Source organism: Nannospalax galili, unplaced genomic scaffold (assembly GCF_000622305.1).
Source record: "Nannospalax galili isolate Female #2095 unplaced genomic scaffold, S.galili_v1.0 scaffold206, whole genome shotgun sequence".
Taxonomy (NCBI): domain Eukaryota; kingdom Metazoa; phylum Chordata; class Mammalia; order Rodentia; family Spalacidae; genus Nannospalax; species Nannospalax galili.
In genome coordinates this window covers 5,806,375-5,822,005 of record NW_008358101.1, presented here as the reverse complement: position 1 = coordinate 5,822,005, position 15,631 = coordinate 5,806,375, and the positions used below count along the sequence as shown (strand labels likewise).

The 15,631-nt window shown below is 37.7% G+C and overlaps 1 protein-coding gene across 1 annotated transcript in view; it reads right to left on the bottom strand.

The window, feature by feature from the left end:
• The window catches only part of Col19a1 (collagen type XIX alpha 1 chain), a 409,660-nt gene that overhangs the window by 332,546 nt on the left and 61,483 nt on the right, over positions 1 to 15,631 (bottom strand). The window contains exons 5-6 of the mRNA XM_008856281.2: positions 8,731 to 8,854; positions 7,117 to 7,392 (exon numbers count right to left, since the gene is read on the bottom strand). Coding sequence (XP_008854503.1) covers positions 7,117 to 7,392; positions 8,731 to 8,854 — 400 coding nt within the window. The remainder of the gene's footprint in view (positions 1 to 7,116; positions 7,393 to 8,730; positions 8,855 to 15,631) is intronic.

The window sequence follows — 15,631 nt, the reverse complement described above, 5'->3', positions numbered from 1 at the left end:
GGTGCTGGGAATCGAACCTGGGTCCTCTGCAAGAGCAGTCAGTGCTCTTAACCATTGAGCCATCTCTCCAGTCCCTAAAAAATATTTTATTATTTTTATTTTCTGTGTATGAGTGTACTGCCTGCATGTATGTAAGTGCACCCGTGTCATCCAATGCTCCTGGAGGTAAGAAGAGGGCGTCAGGCCTCCTGGAACTAGAGTTACAGATGGTTGTCAGCTGACATGTGGGTGCTGGGAATTGAACCCTGGTCCTCTGCAAGAGCAGCCAATGCTCTTATCCGTTGAGCCATCTCTCCAGGCCCTGGCTATCTTGAACCTAACTCTCTGTCTACACAATGCTACCCTCTCTCTTCTGTACTGCTGTCTTGGGACGTTCCTAATTCTGACTTTGCCCCCATTCCACACTGTCACTCTGAAGGACATCTGGGCTCCTCAGATCTCCCAGATGAGCAGCAGCAGGATGCAATACCCCAAAGGGACTTTTACTTATCAGAAATACCATAGTAAACCAATTTAAGTGAAAGCACCTGAAGACTGAGTCACAGAAAGGTCACACCAGCAACTTATAAATGACCAATCTACATTTTTAAGTGGAAATTTTTGCCTTAAAAAAAAAGTGGCGCCTGACTCAATGAGGTGCTGTGAAGTGGTCGTGTGCTATGAGGACACCCTCCACTGGCAGTAGTTATGTGTCTGCCTTGACAGCAGAATGGCCAAACGCAATTCAGTGCATGCTGGGTCAGACAGCCTGTGCTACACCCCATAGAATAACATGTGCTTCTCAAACGAAGGCACGAGAGGACGATTTAGCCAAGCAGAAACGGCAGTTGCTTAGGGCACCTCTCCTCTGCCTCAGCGACATAACAAGGATGCATCCCATTGGCAGTGGGCAAGGGCAGCACTGTCAGATCGGCCTTCCTCTTCTCTCGGTGTAAGGTCTGTGTCTCAAGAGACACCTGTCAATTAAAAGTTTATTTAAACTGAATGTGAGCACTTTCTAAATAGATTTGATAAAACTCAGGCAAGAAGAAAACACTCTGAAAAAAACAAACAAACCAAACCAAAATAAAAAAACAAAACACCTAGGAAGCTACTGCTGCATTACACAGGTTGAGAAGGGGTGGAACGGCATTTTATTCTTTTGCAAAAAAAACCCTTTTATTTGTTTTTATTTTATGTATATGAGTGTTATGCCTGTATGTGTGTAAGGGCACCCATGTCATGCAGTGCCCACAGAAGACAGAAGAGGAGGGTGTCGGATCCCCTGGAACTGGAGTTACGGACAGTTGTTCGCCACCATTTGAGTGCTGGGATTCAAACCCAGGTCTTCTGCAAGAGCAGCCAGTGCTCTACTGCTGAGCCATCTCTCCAGCTCCAAGGGTATTTTATTCTTACAGCAATCTAAGAATACTTGTCTATTTACCACCTCCAGGCAGAATCATTTCTGAGTAGTGTGCAAAGTTGATATAATCTCTTCAGAAAGAGAAGACTCACTTTCAGGAGAAAAATTTTATCATTTTATCAATGGCATTAAATTGTCACACATGAAAAAAAATATCAATATGATTAATGCTTAAATCAGCTGCTTGAACTCCTTAGTCCCTTAAATCTTATATAATATAATTCATTATATCAGCAGGCATTAAGGGAATTAGCTTGTCATTACAAATGTAAAGACATTAACAAATAAATGTACCTTACTGATGTATGAAAAAAATATCAATATGATTAATGCTTAAATCAGCTGCTTGAACTCCTTAGTCCCTTAAATCTTATATTAAATAATTCATTATATCAGCAGGCATTAAGGGAATTAGCTTGTCATTACAAATGTAAAGACATTAACAAATAAATGTACCTTGAACTGATGTATAAATTGAGTTAGGAATTTATCCTCTCCTCCTCTTCCCCCTTCTCTGTAGTTCATTTTCCAATGTTAACAATCTTGACTATACATTACTTTGATGTTAATAAATATGCATTATGTATGGAAAGTCCCGATTGTAATGCTGTAAGAATGAATCCTATGGTGATCAAAAGCAGATACCTGTGGCTAGCAGTGAATTTCTATCCTCCACCCTGCACACATACACACACAAGTGCACACACACACACACACACACACACATGCACACACAAACCAAAAAGGGCAGGGATTATAATGTCACTATATTTAAATGAACAAAATCAATTTAGGCCAAAGAAAACATTAGGCATGAAATCTTGTGGATTCATGGGTAGCCTAAGATCTACAGATAATAAAACTCTGTGACTGGATGAAATTTGATTTCGTTTTGGTAACTTTTTGTGTGTTTATTGGGGTTAACTTTTAATTATAAATATTAAGTATGCTATAGTACTTAGTCTAATAAAATATTAGCAATAGCATGCAAATTATGTAAAGAATGATGATTGCAATTCGTATTATTCATATCTAAAACTTTATTCTTATGATTTTTATCAAAATAACCAAGAAATGGGATCTTGGGAGATGGCTCAGTGGGTAAGAGTGTTTGCTTTGCAGGCATGACAATGTGAATTTGAATCCCTAGAACCGAAGAAAAACCAGGTCACTCAGCCTACCCAAAAAGACAAACTTCTAGTTCACTGAAAGATCTTGTCTCAAGGCAGTAATACAAAGAGCTATGGAGAAAGACACCTGATACCTAATGTCCTACTCTGCTCTCTGCACATACCTGCATGGATGCACCCATGTGTACTCCCATGTGCATGTACCACGTACACATATCACACATACATACACACATACACATACACACACACAGACACACACAGACACACAGACACACAGACACACACACACACACATACACACATACACACCCCAAAACAGTAAGTATTGAAATCCTGTTATCTGTCATCCACTGTGCTCAGCATTGCACATGAATGAGTTTACTTAGCCAAAGATAGATTACCAATTTTTTTAAGATCAGAATTTAATAGAATGCCCGTGACACTGAAACTTCAATCAATGCAGTTAGATGCCTTAGAATCCTTCACTGACATGTTGCTTTGGAGGGCAATGTTCAGGGTTAAGTCAATATTGACTCTAGTCAAACTGAATATTTGTTCATTAAAAATATTTTCTAGCATTTCTGCCACCATTTTCTCACAGAAGTGTATGTAGTATGTATATATCAGGGAAAAAACTAATCAATAGAATTTTTCTGGTAATGTACCTATGGATAAATAAAACATTGTTACACTAAAAAGAAAGCTTGTGAATGACAGAATTTGTATTAAGTTGATCAAAACAGTCTACTTAAATTTTCAGTAGAGCCAGAGTTTTTAAAAGAATATATATTTGCTTATTTAATTCAAACAGTAGTTATCTTGTGACATAGAGTCAATTTAATCATCTAATGAATTAAAACTCCACATTAGGGCCTGGAGAGATGGTTCAACAGTTAAGAGCACTGGCTGTTCTTACAGAGGACCTGGGTTCAATTCCCAGTACCCACATGGTAGCTAACAATCATCCATAACTCCAGTTCCAGGGGATCCAATGTCCTCTTCTGACCCCACAGGAATTGCACAAACAGGTGTACTTACATACACGCAGGAGATACACTCATATACGTAAAATAAAAATAATAAATAAAATATTTTTAAAAGCTACATTAAGGCATGAAATAATTATAATACTGTACTATAATTTTACCTTATGCCTACTGAGCCTACTTTGCTCTTACTAGTCCAGTAAAAGACCAGAATCTAGTCTCAAGTACTTCTCTCTCTCTCCTCTCCCTCCCCTCTCCCTCCCCTCCTCTCCCCCTCTCTCCTCCCCCTCTCTCTCTCCCTCCCCTCCCCCTCTCCCTCTCTCTTTCTCTCCCTCTCTCTCCCTCTCGCCCTTTCTCAGTGAGTTAACGAACTGCCCTATATAGGGGAGATAATACTTTCCCCAGACAGCATAAGTTATCAAACAGAAAGCCCAGTGTTAGGTGTGGGCTACCTCTCTTTGAGTTGTTACTCAGGAGGGTCCCATAGACCCTCAAACAATACAGGCTATTGCTATTGTTCTCGGTTGCCTACCAGAATTTGATGATAAGACACTAATGCTGAAGACCCCACATACTTATGTCACAAGGCGTGGAGAAATAAAACTGGTAATAACGTGGGATCTTCCTCCCTATTGGCTAGCTTTCCTAGTGCTAAAAGGTACTGTGCAGGATACTGGGGGAGAAAAGTCATCCACAGACTTGCCCAGAAGTGAACCTTGGAAATTATAATAACAAACACCCAGGGAAGATATGCCCATTGGCACAATAGTGGCTTGAATGGGGAGTAACCAAATATATTCTGCCTGTATTTAAGAACCACTCTACAGGATAGAATGCTTACCTGGTACTGTAAACTAGGTCAAGACCTATGGTTGCATATATTATAAGCCTACGGAGAATCTACTTCTGGTTTGCTAAACAGATATAGTATCAAATTGCCCTCTGTACTATTAGATTAGTGAAGTTCTCGACCCTCATTAGAGAGATTTCTTTTTGCAGTGGATGGTAGTTAATACTGAGTCTCATGACTTCACAAAATGCAGAAAATAAGTAACTGTGAAGCTTTCATCCCTAAATGGGACATTAAATCACATTCCCTCCCACTAAGGCTTGGAAATCATGCTGGAAGAGGGAAGAGAAAGATTGTTACAGTCGGAAGTTGGGGAGGACTGCTACGAAACAGTGTTTTCTAGACATTATAGGGCTGTTGCACACATGAATTCACATCAGCGATTTAGTTGCCTGAACAAAACCTGCATAAGATGAAACCAGTCAAAATCTCAGCACCGATGTGGAAGAGCTCATAAAGTTCCACCTATGGCTGAGGAGCCATTGGCAACTAATGGCTGCTGGAGGAGGGAAAGTTGGTTTTCTTCAGCAATGTGGCCCCTGAGAGGCTGTCTATGCTCCATTAGATGACATTATACCCATTCCGCACTAATTGGACTCAGTGTATTCAAAATTTAAAAAAGAGGACTTGAGATTGGGAGAGAGACATGGGGTGTTCTGGGGGGAATTGAAGGTAGGTAAGGAGGTGGACAAGATCAAAATAAATTGTATACATGTATAAAATTCTCAAAGAACAAATAAAAATACATAAAAAGGCACAGATGCTGAAGCCACCCTCTGTTAGCACTGTAAGAATCCCCTGGAGCTGGCCACAATGAGAATGAGTCACAATTCTGATATTCTGGCTGCTGGTTGTCCTTCCCCCTTTAGACTTTGGAAACCTTTCTCAAGGATCTGCTTAGTACTATTGTTATTCTGATTAATAATATATTAGTAGCAACAATCACCATTTACTGACAGATTTTAAACCTACTGTTAGCCATTGTGGTTTGGAGAACAAAGAACAATAGTTTGATGTGGTTGGTTTTTGTTTGCTTTCCCCCAAAGCTCTTAGGCTAGAGTCTAGCCCTGAGTATATAAGTGAATCTTCAGAGAACAGACCACACATCAGGCACTGTGGCACAAACCCTACACTACTGTAGCATGGAAATCCATCAAATCTATTTTGTAACTGAAGGTACTGAGAATCAGATGAATGGACAACTAACTTGAAAAACTAATGAATCCAAACTAGGATTCCAACTCCAAGCCATCTCTGTCCTCAGGGTGGGCTGCTTCTGCTCTCCCTGTTTTGCTAATCATCACTGTGAATTAGCTGTGGAACTATTTCTGATCTGCTCACACACTATCTTTAAAAAATATTTTCGAAATAGTATTTCCTTGGGGCTGGAGAGATGGCTTAGCACTTAAGAGTACTGGCTACTCTTGCAGAGGATCCAGGTTCCATTCCATCACCCACATGGTAGCTAATAACCACCTGTAACTCTGGTTCCAGAGGATCCAATGCCTGCTTCTGGAATCCACAGACATTGCATGTTCATGGTACACCTACACACATGCAGGCAAAACACTCATATGTATAAAATAAAAACAAATAAATCAAAACTGTTCTCTTGAATCTATATCTACATAGGTGTATCTTCTTCCAAATGTATCATTAGAAATAATAGGTCCTAAATATATATTTGCACAAAGCTGTATTTTTGAAATGCAATTTAATTGCTTAATGCTTTGAGCCAAGAGCATTGGCATTTATTATTGGTGAACTTCATTCATATTTTTAGAGATATTTCTTAACATTCTGCCCATAAGAAAATATTTGGTCATAAAATTTAGATTGATCGCATGCTTTAAAGATTACAGGCTTTGTTTTACAGGAAATCAACAATAAATCTATATCATCCTAGCTTCAAAATGCTATTTTTAAAGGGACTTTTTTCATCTGAGTTTTCCTAGCCAAATTGTCTCATCCAAATGACCTACTGATACACTTAGTGACTGTATTTCTGTCCAACAGAACCTGGAAACATTATAAGTTATGCAAAATGGTCTGCAATGCAATTGCTATTGTGAGGTTGAATAAATAGGCTATTGTTCTTGAATGAAAACACCAGAGAGTCTGGGATCATTTAACTTAAAGTTCACCTTTTTCTAATCCTTTATATTCAAAACACATTGGTTAAGACCAAGCTTACATTTTGTTTCAAATTTTTCAATCTTGAAAAATTTACTTTAATAATTTTATTTTTAAGGTATAAATGAATTATTTTAAATTTACTTACTGAAAAAAGTGGGTTAAAATAGAATATAATTAGATGTGAAAATATAGTTGGTAATAGATATCCTTCGTATATCTGATGACAATTTAAACACTGATGAGAAGGAGATCTGTTCTGTGCATATATGTATATGGTCATTAAAGAAAGTTTTGTTGTTGTTGTTTGAGGGTCTCACATAGCCCAGATTGGCCTCAAACTCACTATGTGGCTGAGAGCTGAGAATGATCTGGAACTGAACTTCTGATCCTCTTACCCCCACCTCCCAAGTTCTAGGATTACAGGCATGCACTACCATGCACCACCATGCCCAGTTTATGCAGTACTGGGAATCAAACCCAAGGCCTTGTGCATGCTAAGTAAGCACTCCATCAACTGAGCCATGCCCAGTCCCAGGAAGACTCTCAAGATATTTGGCTTTAATTTAGGAATGTCGTTAATTTTCTTTCACCACTACTGTCCTAACTTACATCCACAGGCTTGCCATCTGAGGCCCGTGCAGCAATAACTGTCCTTCCATGAAAATCCACAGGGTGCTTTTCATCTGTGTGCCGGCTTACAATTAAATTACAATCCACATAGAGAGCAATGACTCGGGATTGGACACCAATGCCAAGTTTATGCCACTGACGGTCAAACAGAGGGCGGAGTTCTCGATTTTTAAAAATGTAGTTCAACGTATCTCCCTCAGCACCTTGGAACATAAATTCTACCACCTTCTTTGCACCATCAATCACTACTGAAATCTGAAAAACAATGCAAAATATGTTTAAATGGCTTGAAAATCAATGTTCAAACTTAGTAAAGCACTCAAATAAAAATTCCAGATGTACCATAGCATAGCTAATTTAACGTTTGAGACATTACCTGTGCCCATCATGTTGGTTAATATGAAAGAAAAATAAACTCCTTACTGTTGAAATGTTTTAAATATGAAGTGTCATAGTGAACATAATATGCTGCTTCTTTAAAAACCATCTAAGGGTGTTATGCATTAAATATAATTATTTTAAATTATAATTTCATTATCATAGTATATATTCAGAAATTAAAACGTAAATTTATATAAAGTATAAAAGTCATTATCTTAAAATATATTGTCTGAATAATATATACATAAATGTAAGCTTATATTTGTTAGGGGCTGGAGAGATGACTCAGTGGTTATGAGCACTGGCTATTCTAGCAGAGGGCCCTGGTTTGGTTTCCGGCACCCACATGGCAGATAACAACTGTCTGTAACTCCCTCTTCTGGCTTGTTCTGAGGATCCCTGGTGTCTCCCTCCTTGAGCACTATGATTACGGTGGGCCCCCAAGCCCACCTTGTATTTACCTTGATGCTGAGGATCTGAATTCTAGACTTCATGTTTTCATGGCAAGTGCTTTACCTACTGAGACAACCTCCTAGCTCTAAATCTCTTACTCTTTTTTTAAAGTGTGTAGGTATATTGTCTGCATGTGTGTAAGTACTCCTGTGTCATGTAACCCCACGAGGGTCAGAGGAGAGCATTGGATTGCCCTGGAACTGGAGTTATGGATAGTTGTTTAGCCACCACGTGGGTGCTGGGGATTGAACCAGGGTCCTCTGCAAGAGCAGCCAGTACTCTTAACTGTTGAGTCCCTAAATCTCTTATCCTTAACACTACCTAGCACATAGCTTCTGTTCAATAAATTATTTATGGATGAAATAAGTATTTAAATCTCAGCTCTTAATTGACCAAGAATTTTCAGAAAGCAGTAAGTCTTAAGAATTATATATATTAGTGATGAGAGGAAGTGAGATTAATTAATGAGGTAAAGTCAGTCAAAGCAGCTGTAAGAGAAGAGGAGTTCAATTGTCTTCACATACAATATGAATCTTCAGGTTGAAGAACAAACCAGTATCAACCGCAGACTGTCACATTGCAGATATCAGCAAAACCATCCTAATTATAATGCTTGCATTTCTCTAGTGATGATCCCTTTAAACAACCCAATATTGGGGTACTAGATTGACTCCCAAATTTGAGCACACAGTTCAAAGACTCGCCTGACCTAGCCAAACAAGAGGAACCAATGAGCTTATCAACCTCATGGTGTCTTACCTGTGGCCTATCTTGCTGGTTTAAAATCTGCCATAGAAACCACCTCTCCTTTTTGGTGCTTCTCCGTACCCGAAACATGACTGTTACAGAGTATTCCTCAGGAAGGCCTTTGGGGAAGATCTTACTATGGGAAAAAAACAAACAATTGTTGTAGGGAGCCTGAAGATGGTGAGGAAAAAAATAAAACCTAGGTACAAAGTTCTGTGTAGTGTGATCGATCATTCAATCATAGTTTTTATTAGTGAGTTTATAATTTATTATTCATTTTTCTATCATCTACCTAACACATGCCTGCATTTTCTATGTAGTTTTTCTTCTCATTCTCTTCCTTTTTGTCATCATCTGTGTCGGTACCATTAAAGTGTTTAGTGAATAAACAAGTGGATAGGCTATAGTACTACATTGTGATATTTTCTTCAAAGGGGTGTTCCCACACAGCAAAATCTCAGAATTCAGTGCAGTCTGATAAACAGCGGCCATTTATTAGGAGTGAAAATTGGGGTGAGGGGGAACTGCAGAGATTGCTTGGTGATTAAAAGCACTTAACTGCTCTTGCAGATGACTCTATTTCCAGCGCACAGGGACTCAGCACTGCCTGTATCTCCAGCTTCAGGGTATCTGGTGCCCTCTAATGGCCTCTAAGGGCACCTGTACTCATCTGCACATACCTCTACACGCCACACACACACACACACACACACACACACACACACACACACACACAAATAAAAATTAAAAGAATGAAAGCCCCCTCTTGATGTTTTTTGTAGAAGGGGATACAGAGAATTTCAAAGAACACTGATTAAAAAAGAAAGGCTTATTTTCTGGGTAAGTTTTATCACATTCAGCTCTTACAGATGAGTTCCTAATATTGTTTTCCTAGTAGTAACTTATGATGACACTACGTTAATAAAATTTAGCATTGTTTTTATTCCTCCAGAAAAAGAAAAGTTTTTTAAACTCTTTCTATGTAGTGGAAATTGAAAGATGGTCTAAATATCCTTCTACCTCAGTCTCAGTTTCAAAATAGTGATCTAATTAAAATCAATAAGAAATGAGAAATTCACAAAATACATATCCTGAATTTAGCTTTCATTAGAAAATGACAACTATATTCCTCCAAGATGAATTTTAGGTTTATTTTCATTGAATGGGAGAACACTGCAGTATTGGAATCCTGTTTTTCTTTCTTTTCTTTTTTTTTTTTCTTTAAAGTAAGAACATTTATCCCTCAAGGATAAACAAAGCTTGAAGTTTTCATATAGAAATAAAACACCATACACTGAGTTGGCAACTACTAATTTTGAACAGTACACTCAGCTCTTCTGAAATTGACAATCTGGTATTGAAACTGACAAACAAACTCTTATCAAGAATCCTGGAATTTGCTATTTACTCTTTGTATTAGACACGGAGTCCCATATGGTAAAGAGTTCAGAAAAAATATGAAAGAGAAGTGCTTTCTGAGGGTTATAATTCATTTATTACTCAATTGGTTAAACAGAACACTCATATACATATATGAATATGTGTGTGTGTATAGAAACAGAGACACCCCCCCAACCCAACAATGTTTTCCCTGATGATAGTGAGAAAATGGTAAGAATTCAGAAATGGTACTTACTATATAGGTTGGTGCAAAAGTAATTGAAGGTTTTGGTTGTTGAAATCTGTCATTTATACTGGAATGTATTCTTAATAAATGTAATTATGTTTTACATCATTTTAATATTCATCCCCCCCTTTATTTTGCTAATGACTTACTACTTACTGTTTATTTTATATTTGTTTTTATACTGTGGCAATGTGACTAGGCAAAAAGCAAATTCAAGCTATTTTCTTATTCAAGAGCAAACTGGGCCATTAAGCGGTGGAGACAGCTCACAGCATCAACAATATATTTAGCCCAGGAGCTGCTAATGAACATGCAGTGGAGTGGTGCTCAAGATATTTTGCAAAGGAGATGAGAGCCTTAAATTTGAGGAGTTTAATGGTTGGCCATCACAAATTAGTTCATTTCAAACAGTATTTTTTTCATCAATTCCATCAAAATGGATGTCATTAATGGGATTTTTCATCTGAAATTCCACTAGTATTAAACTAAATTTTGCTAAATTATTAGCGATGACTACTGTATGATTTTAAGCAGTGTCATGTACTTATCACACACACAAAAATTAGTCTTGGGGGCCTGCCATTTTCCTTTGGGACCAGTTATAAATCTGAAAGGTGAGCACATGTAGGGTTGAGGATATGGCACCAAAAATGTGCTTCCAAGTGGAAATTTTAAAGTAATAATAGCAATACATTTTTTAAGGAAATCTCAAGCTCCATGTTGTCTCCCTACCACATGTAATAATAGCTTCTCATTTTGTTTTGCTTCCAATTTCATATCTCTGTTTTCCAAACTCTACCTTGAAGTTCTTGTGATTTGTATGTGACCTCAAGTTTTCTAGAATTTGACCGTGCTATTATACAAGGCACCAGTCTTTCTTACCACACAATTCTTTCAGACAAGATCAAGTGTGGTCGAAGTCATATGGCCATAGACTTGAGAACATCTTTCAATAAGGACTGTATATTACCAAATATCTTTTAAATTATTTATTTAATAACCACATAATTAGAAGAAGCATTTCATTACAACAGCATTGACATATTCAATAACAATTTCCAGAGCTAAGATGCACCTCTTTCAAAATTGGCTGTAAATTTTTAGGTTTACAGTTGAATTAATAGTTATACAATATTGTACTCATTATAAACCCTATGACATAAAATTAAATGAGGTTTTAAATTTTAAAAAAAGATCTCAATTTCATTGTTAAAATATACAGTTTCATACAGAAAAAATCATTTTTAATACAATTGACACTAAGAAACACATGCATTTCTAATCTCTATATATCTGATTATAACTAGTCACAGTAGGTTACTTTCTGAGCACTTTGGCATCTGAGCATGGATATAAAGTCATCAGGTAGATTTAAATGGTAATGTTTTTCATATCTACTAATTATTAAGGAGCAAAATTTTTATGCTTTGAAGAATTATTTTTTTTACATCCACTTCCAAGATAGCACCCTCCCATAGCCTCCCTCCCCCCACTAGAGCCCTTATATTCTTATATCCCTGCTACTGTCTGCTGTGTTGTCGGCACCCCAGCCATTCCCCACTACTTGCCCTTCTGGCGAATCTAGTCAGCCTATCTAGAGGTCTTTGTTTTAGGAGGGCCAGCTGTTCCTCATCTAGCAGCAATCAGTTGTCAATATTCCTTTAGATAAGATTGGGGTCTGCTGTTCATTTTCCCAGTTCTATGCTGGGTTACTATATGGGAATCCCTTGGCCACTCTGGCCAACAACTCAAAAGAAGGTATTGCCTGTCTGGCATTGTTGCTTGTTATGTAGCCTTTGGTTATACATATGGACTCTTATAAAATTATATTGGCCCTTTAATCTTTGGTTTTACTTTCCTTTTGGGTGTTTAAGGCCATACAGTTGGTCCAGATAAGCTGATTTATTTTTACTCTTAAGATTGTTTGAGGATCTGTTTCTCAGGGGTCCCATGGGCTTGGGAGGAGCCACTGGCTCCTTTCTTTTCCCAGTTCCATCTATGGGAAGATAAGTCAAAGGTCCTTCTCGACCATGGTTGGCTCCGCTTGGAAGCATGGAGGAAATGATTCCTCTGTGTTGACCCTCCTCTTTATAGACTGGACACTGGTTCAAGTCCATCTGATGGGAACTCCTCAGCCTCCTTGATCAAGGGGACAGGTGACACACCACCATTATAGGACATTTTGAGAGATGCTCATGGTCCCCTGGAACTGGTTGACACCTTTATGTCCCTCTGACTAAATTAGTATAGGTTTCAAAGTATGTATGTTAAACACCCAAGAAGGTTAGTTCTACCAGTCTGGTATTTTTAATTACTGTGTGTCATGTAGATAAATCTTGGGCAAAGACCAGTTGTTCTCAGATAAACTTTACCTAGAACTATATTTCTTGATCTGCTATGTATAATTTATTTGTCAGTAGGTTGTAGGAGTAATATGGTTCCCTCTGGCTTTCAAAACTAGTTAGGCATTGTTTATCTCTCACACTGTCTCACTCCTCCATCATGGTTTTCTCACATAAGGTGCTTCCATTTCCCCCCTTTCTCTCTTACTAATACCCTTCTCCTATGGTCCTACATCTCTTGAGCTCCTTCTTTCCCTTTATCCCCTAGGTTCCTTGTATACCCTTCCCTCCCCCCTCCCTTAAACTAACACAATTTCTATCCATGTCTCCCTTATTAAGACCTGTTTCCTACTGTTCTACTTTCAGGTTCTTTCTTTTCCTTTACCTTCCTGGTTCCTTTCCATTATCCTGGTTCCTGGAGTTATGTCTGGTTGAATACTTATTTATCATATGTCGATTTTTTTTCTGAGTCTATGTTACTTCACTTAGTATAACAGTTTCTAGTTCCATCCATTTACCTGCAAATTTCATGATTTCATCTTTCTTTACTGCTGAGTAAAACTCCATCGTATATATGAACCACATTTTCATTATCCACTCATCAATTGAGGGACACCTAGATTGCTTCCATCTCTTAGCTATTGTGAAAAGAGCAGCAACAAATATGGATGTACAAGTTTCTCTGCAAAAGTATGAGCTATTTGGGTATACACCAAGGAGTGGTATAACTGGGTCAAATGGTAGGTTCATTTGTATTTTAAGAGTTCTATACACTGCTTTCCATAGGGGTTGAACCAGTTTGCATTCCCACCAGCGATGGATGAGTGTTCCCCTTTCCCCACATCCTCTCCAACATTTGGTATCATTTGTTTTCTTGATCTTAGCCAATCTGACTGGGGTAAGGTGAAACCTTAAAGTGGTTTTAATTTGCATTTCCCTGATTATCAGTGATGTTGAACATTTTAAAGATGTTTCATAGCCATCTTTACTTCTTCTTTTGAAAACTTTGTGTTCAGCTCCTTAGCCCTTCTTTCAATTGGGTTGCTTCTTGTCTTGGTTCTCTGTTTTTTAAGTTCGTTATATATTCTGGTAATTAAACCTCTATCAGATGTATCGCTCCTATATCTTGTAGGTTTTTCCCAATGTTTTCTTCTAATAGTTTCAGAGTTTCAGGTTTTTTACATTGAGGTCTTTGAGCCATTTGGAACTGACTTTTTTTGCAGGGTGAACGATAGGGGTTTAGTTTCATTCTTCTACAAGTGGAGATCCAGTTTTGCCAGCACCATTTACTGAACATGCTGTCTTTCCTCCAGTGAATGTTCTTGGCCCCTTTGTCAAATATCAGGTAGCTGAAATTGCATTTACTCATATTTGGGTCTTCAATTTTGTTCCATTGGTCTATGGGTCTATTTTTGTGCCAGTACCATATTGTTTTTATGACTATAGCTCTGTAGTACAGTTTAAAATCTGGTATAGTAATCCCCCCAGCATTGCTCTTAGTTCTCAGGGTTGTTTTGGCTATCCGAGGTCTCTTGTGCTTCCATATGAATCTTAGGATAGTGTTTTCCAATTCTGTGAAAAATGTCATGGGGATTTTGATTGGCATTGCATTGAATCTATATATGGCTTTTGGTAGGATGGTCATTTTCACCATATTAATTCTTCCAATCCATGAGAATGGGAGGTCCTTCCATCTTTTGATGTCTTTCTCAATTTCTTTCTTTAAAGATTTAAAATTTTCATTGTAGAGCTCTTTAATGTCTTCGGTCAGATTTATTCCAAGATATTTTTCTTTTCCAGCAATTGTGAATGGGAGCATTTCCCTGTATTCTTTCTCCAATTGCTTGTTATTGGTATATAGAAAGGCTACTGATTTTTGTAAGCTGATTTCATAACCTGCCACTTTCTGAAAGTATTAATCATTTCTGACAGTTTTCTAGTGACATTTTTGGAGACTCATATATAATATCATATTGCCTGCAAATAGAGATAATTTGACCTCTTCTTTTCCAATTAGTATTCCTTTAATTTCTTTCTCTTGTCTTATTCTTCTTGCAAGAGTTTCAAGTACTATATTAAAAAAGAGTGGAGATAGTGGATGGCCCTGTCTGGTTCCTGATTTTAATGGGAATGCTTCTAGTTTTTCTCCAACTAGAATGATGTTGGGTATGGGTTTGTTGTATATTGCTTTATGTTGAGGTATGTTCCCTTCAGACCAATTCCTCCTAGGACTTTTAAGATGAATCCTTGTCTGGTTCCTGATTTCAATGGGAATGCTTCCAGTTTTTCTCCATTTAGAATGATGTTGGCTGTGGGTTTGTTATATATGGCTTTAATTATGTTGATATATGGTCCCTCCAGTCCAATTCCCTCTAGACCTTTGAACATAAATGCATGTTTTAATTTGTCAAAGGCCTTCTCTGCATCTATTGAGATGACCATGTGGTTTTTGTCTTTGAGCCCATTTATATGATTTATGACGTTTATTGACTTATGTATATTGAACCATCCCTGCGTCTCTGGGATAAAGCCAACTTGATCATGGTGGATGATCTTTTTGATGTGTGTCATTTTCGGTTTGCAGGTATCTTGTTGAGAAGTTTTGTGTCTATGTTCTTTAAGGATATGGGTCTATAGTTTTCTTTTTAGGTTTTATCTTTACCTGGTTTTGGTCTTATAGTGATGCTGGTTTCATAGAATGAATTTGAAAGATTTTCCTCCATTTTTATTTTTTTGAATAAATTAATTAGTATTGGATGCAGATCTTTAAATGTCTGATAGAATTCTGCTGTAAATCCATCTTGTCCTGGGCTTTTTTTAGTCGGGAGGTTTTGTATTACTCTTTCCATTTCTTTTTGTGTTATGGGTCTGTTTAAGCTGTTAATCTCTTCTTGGTTTAGTTTTGGTGGGTCCCATGCCTTTAGATATTTGTCCCTTTCTTTTA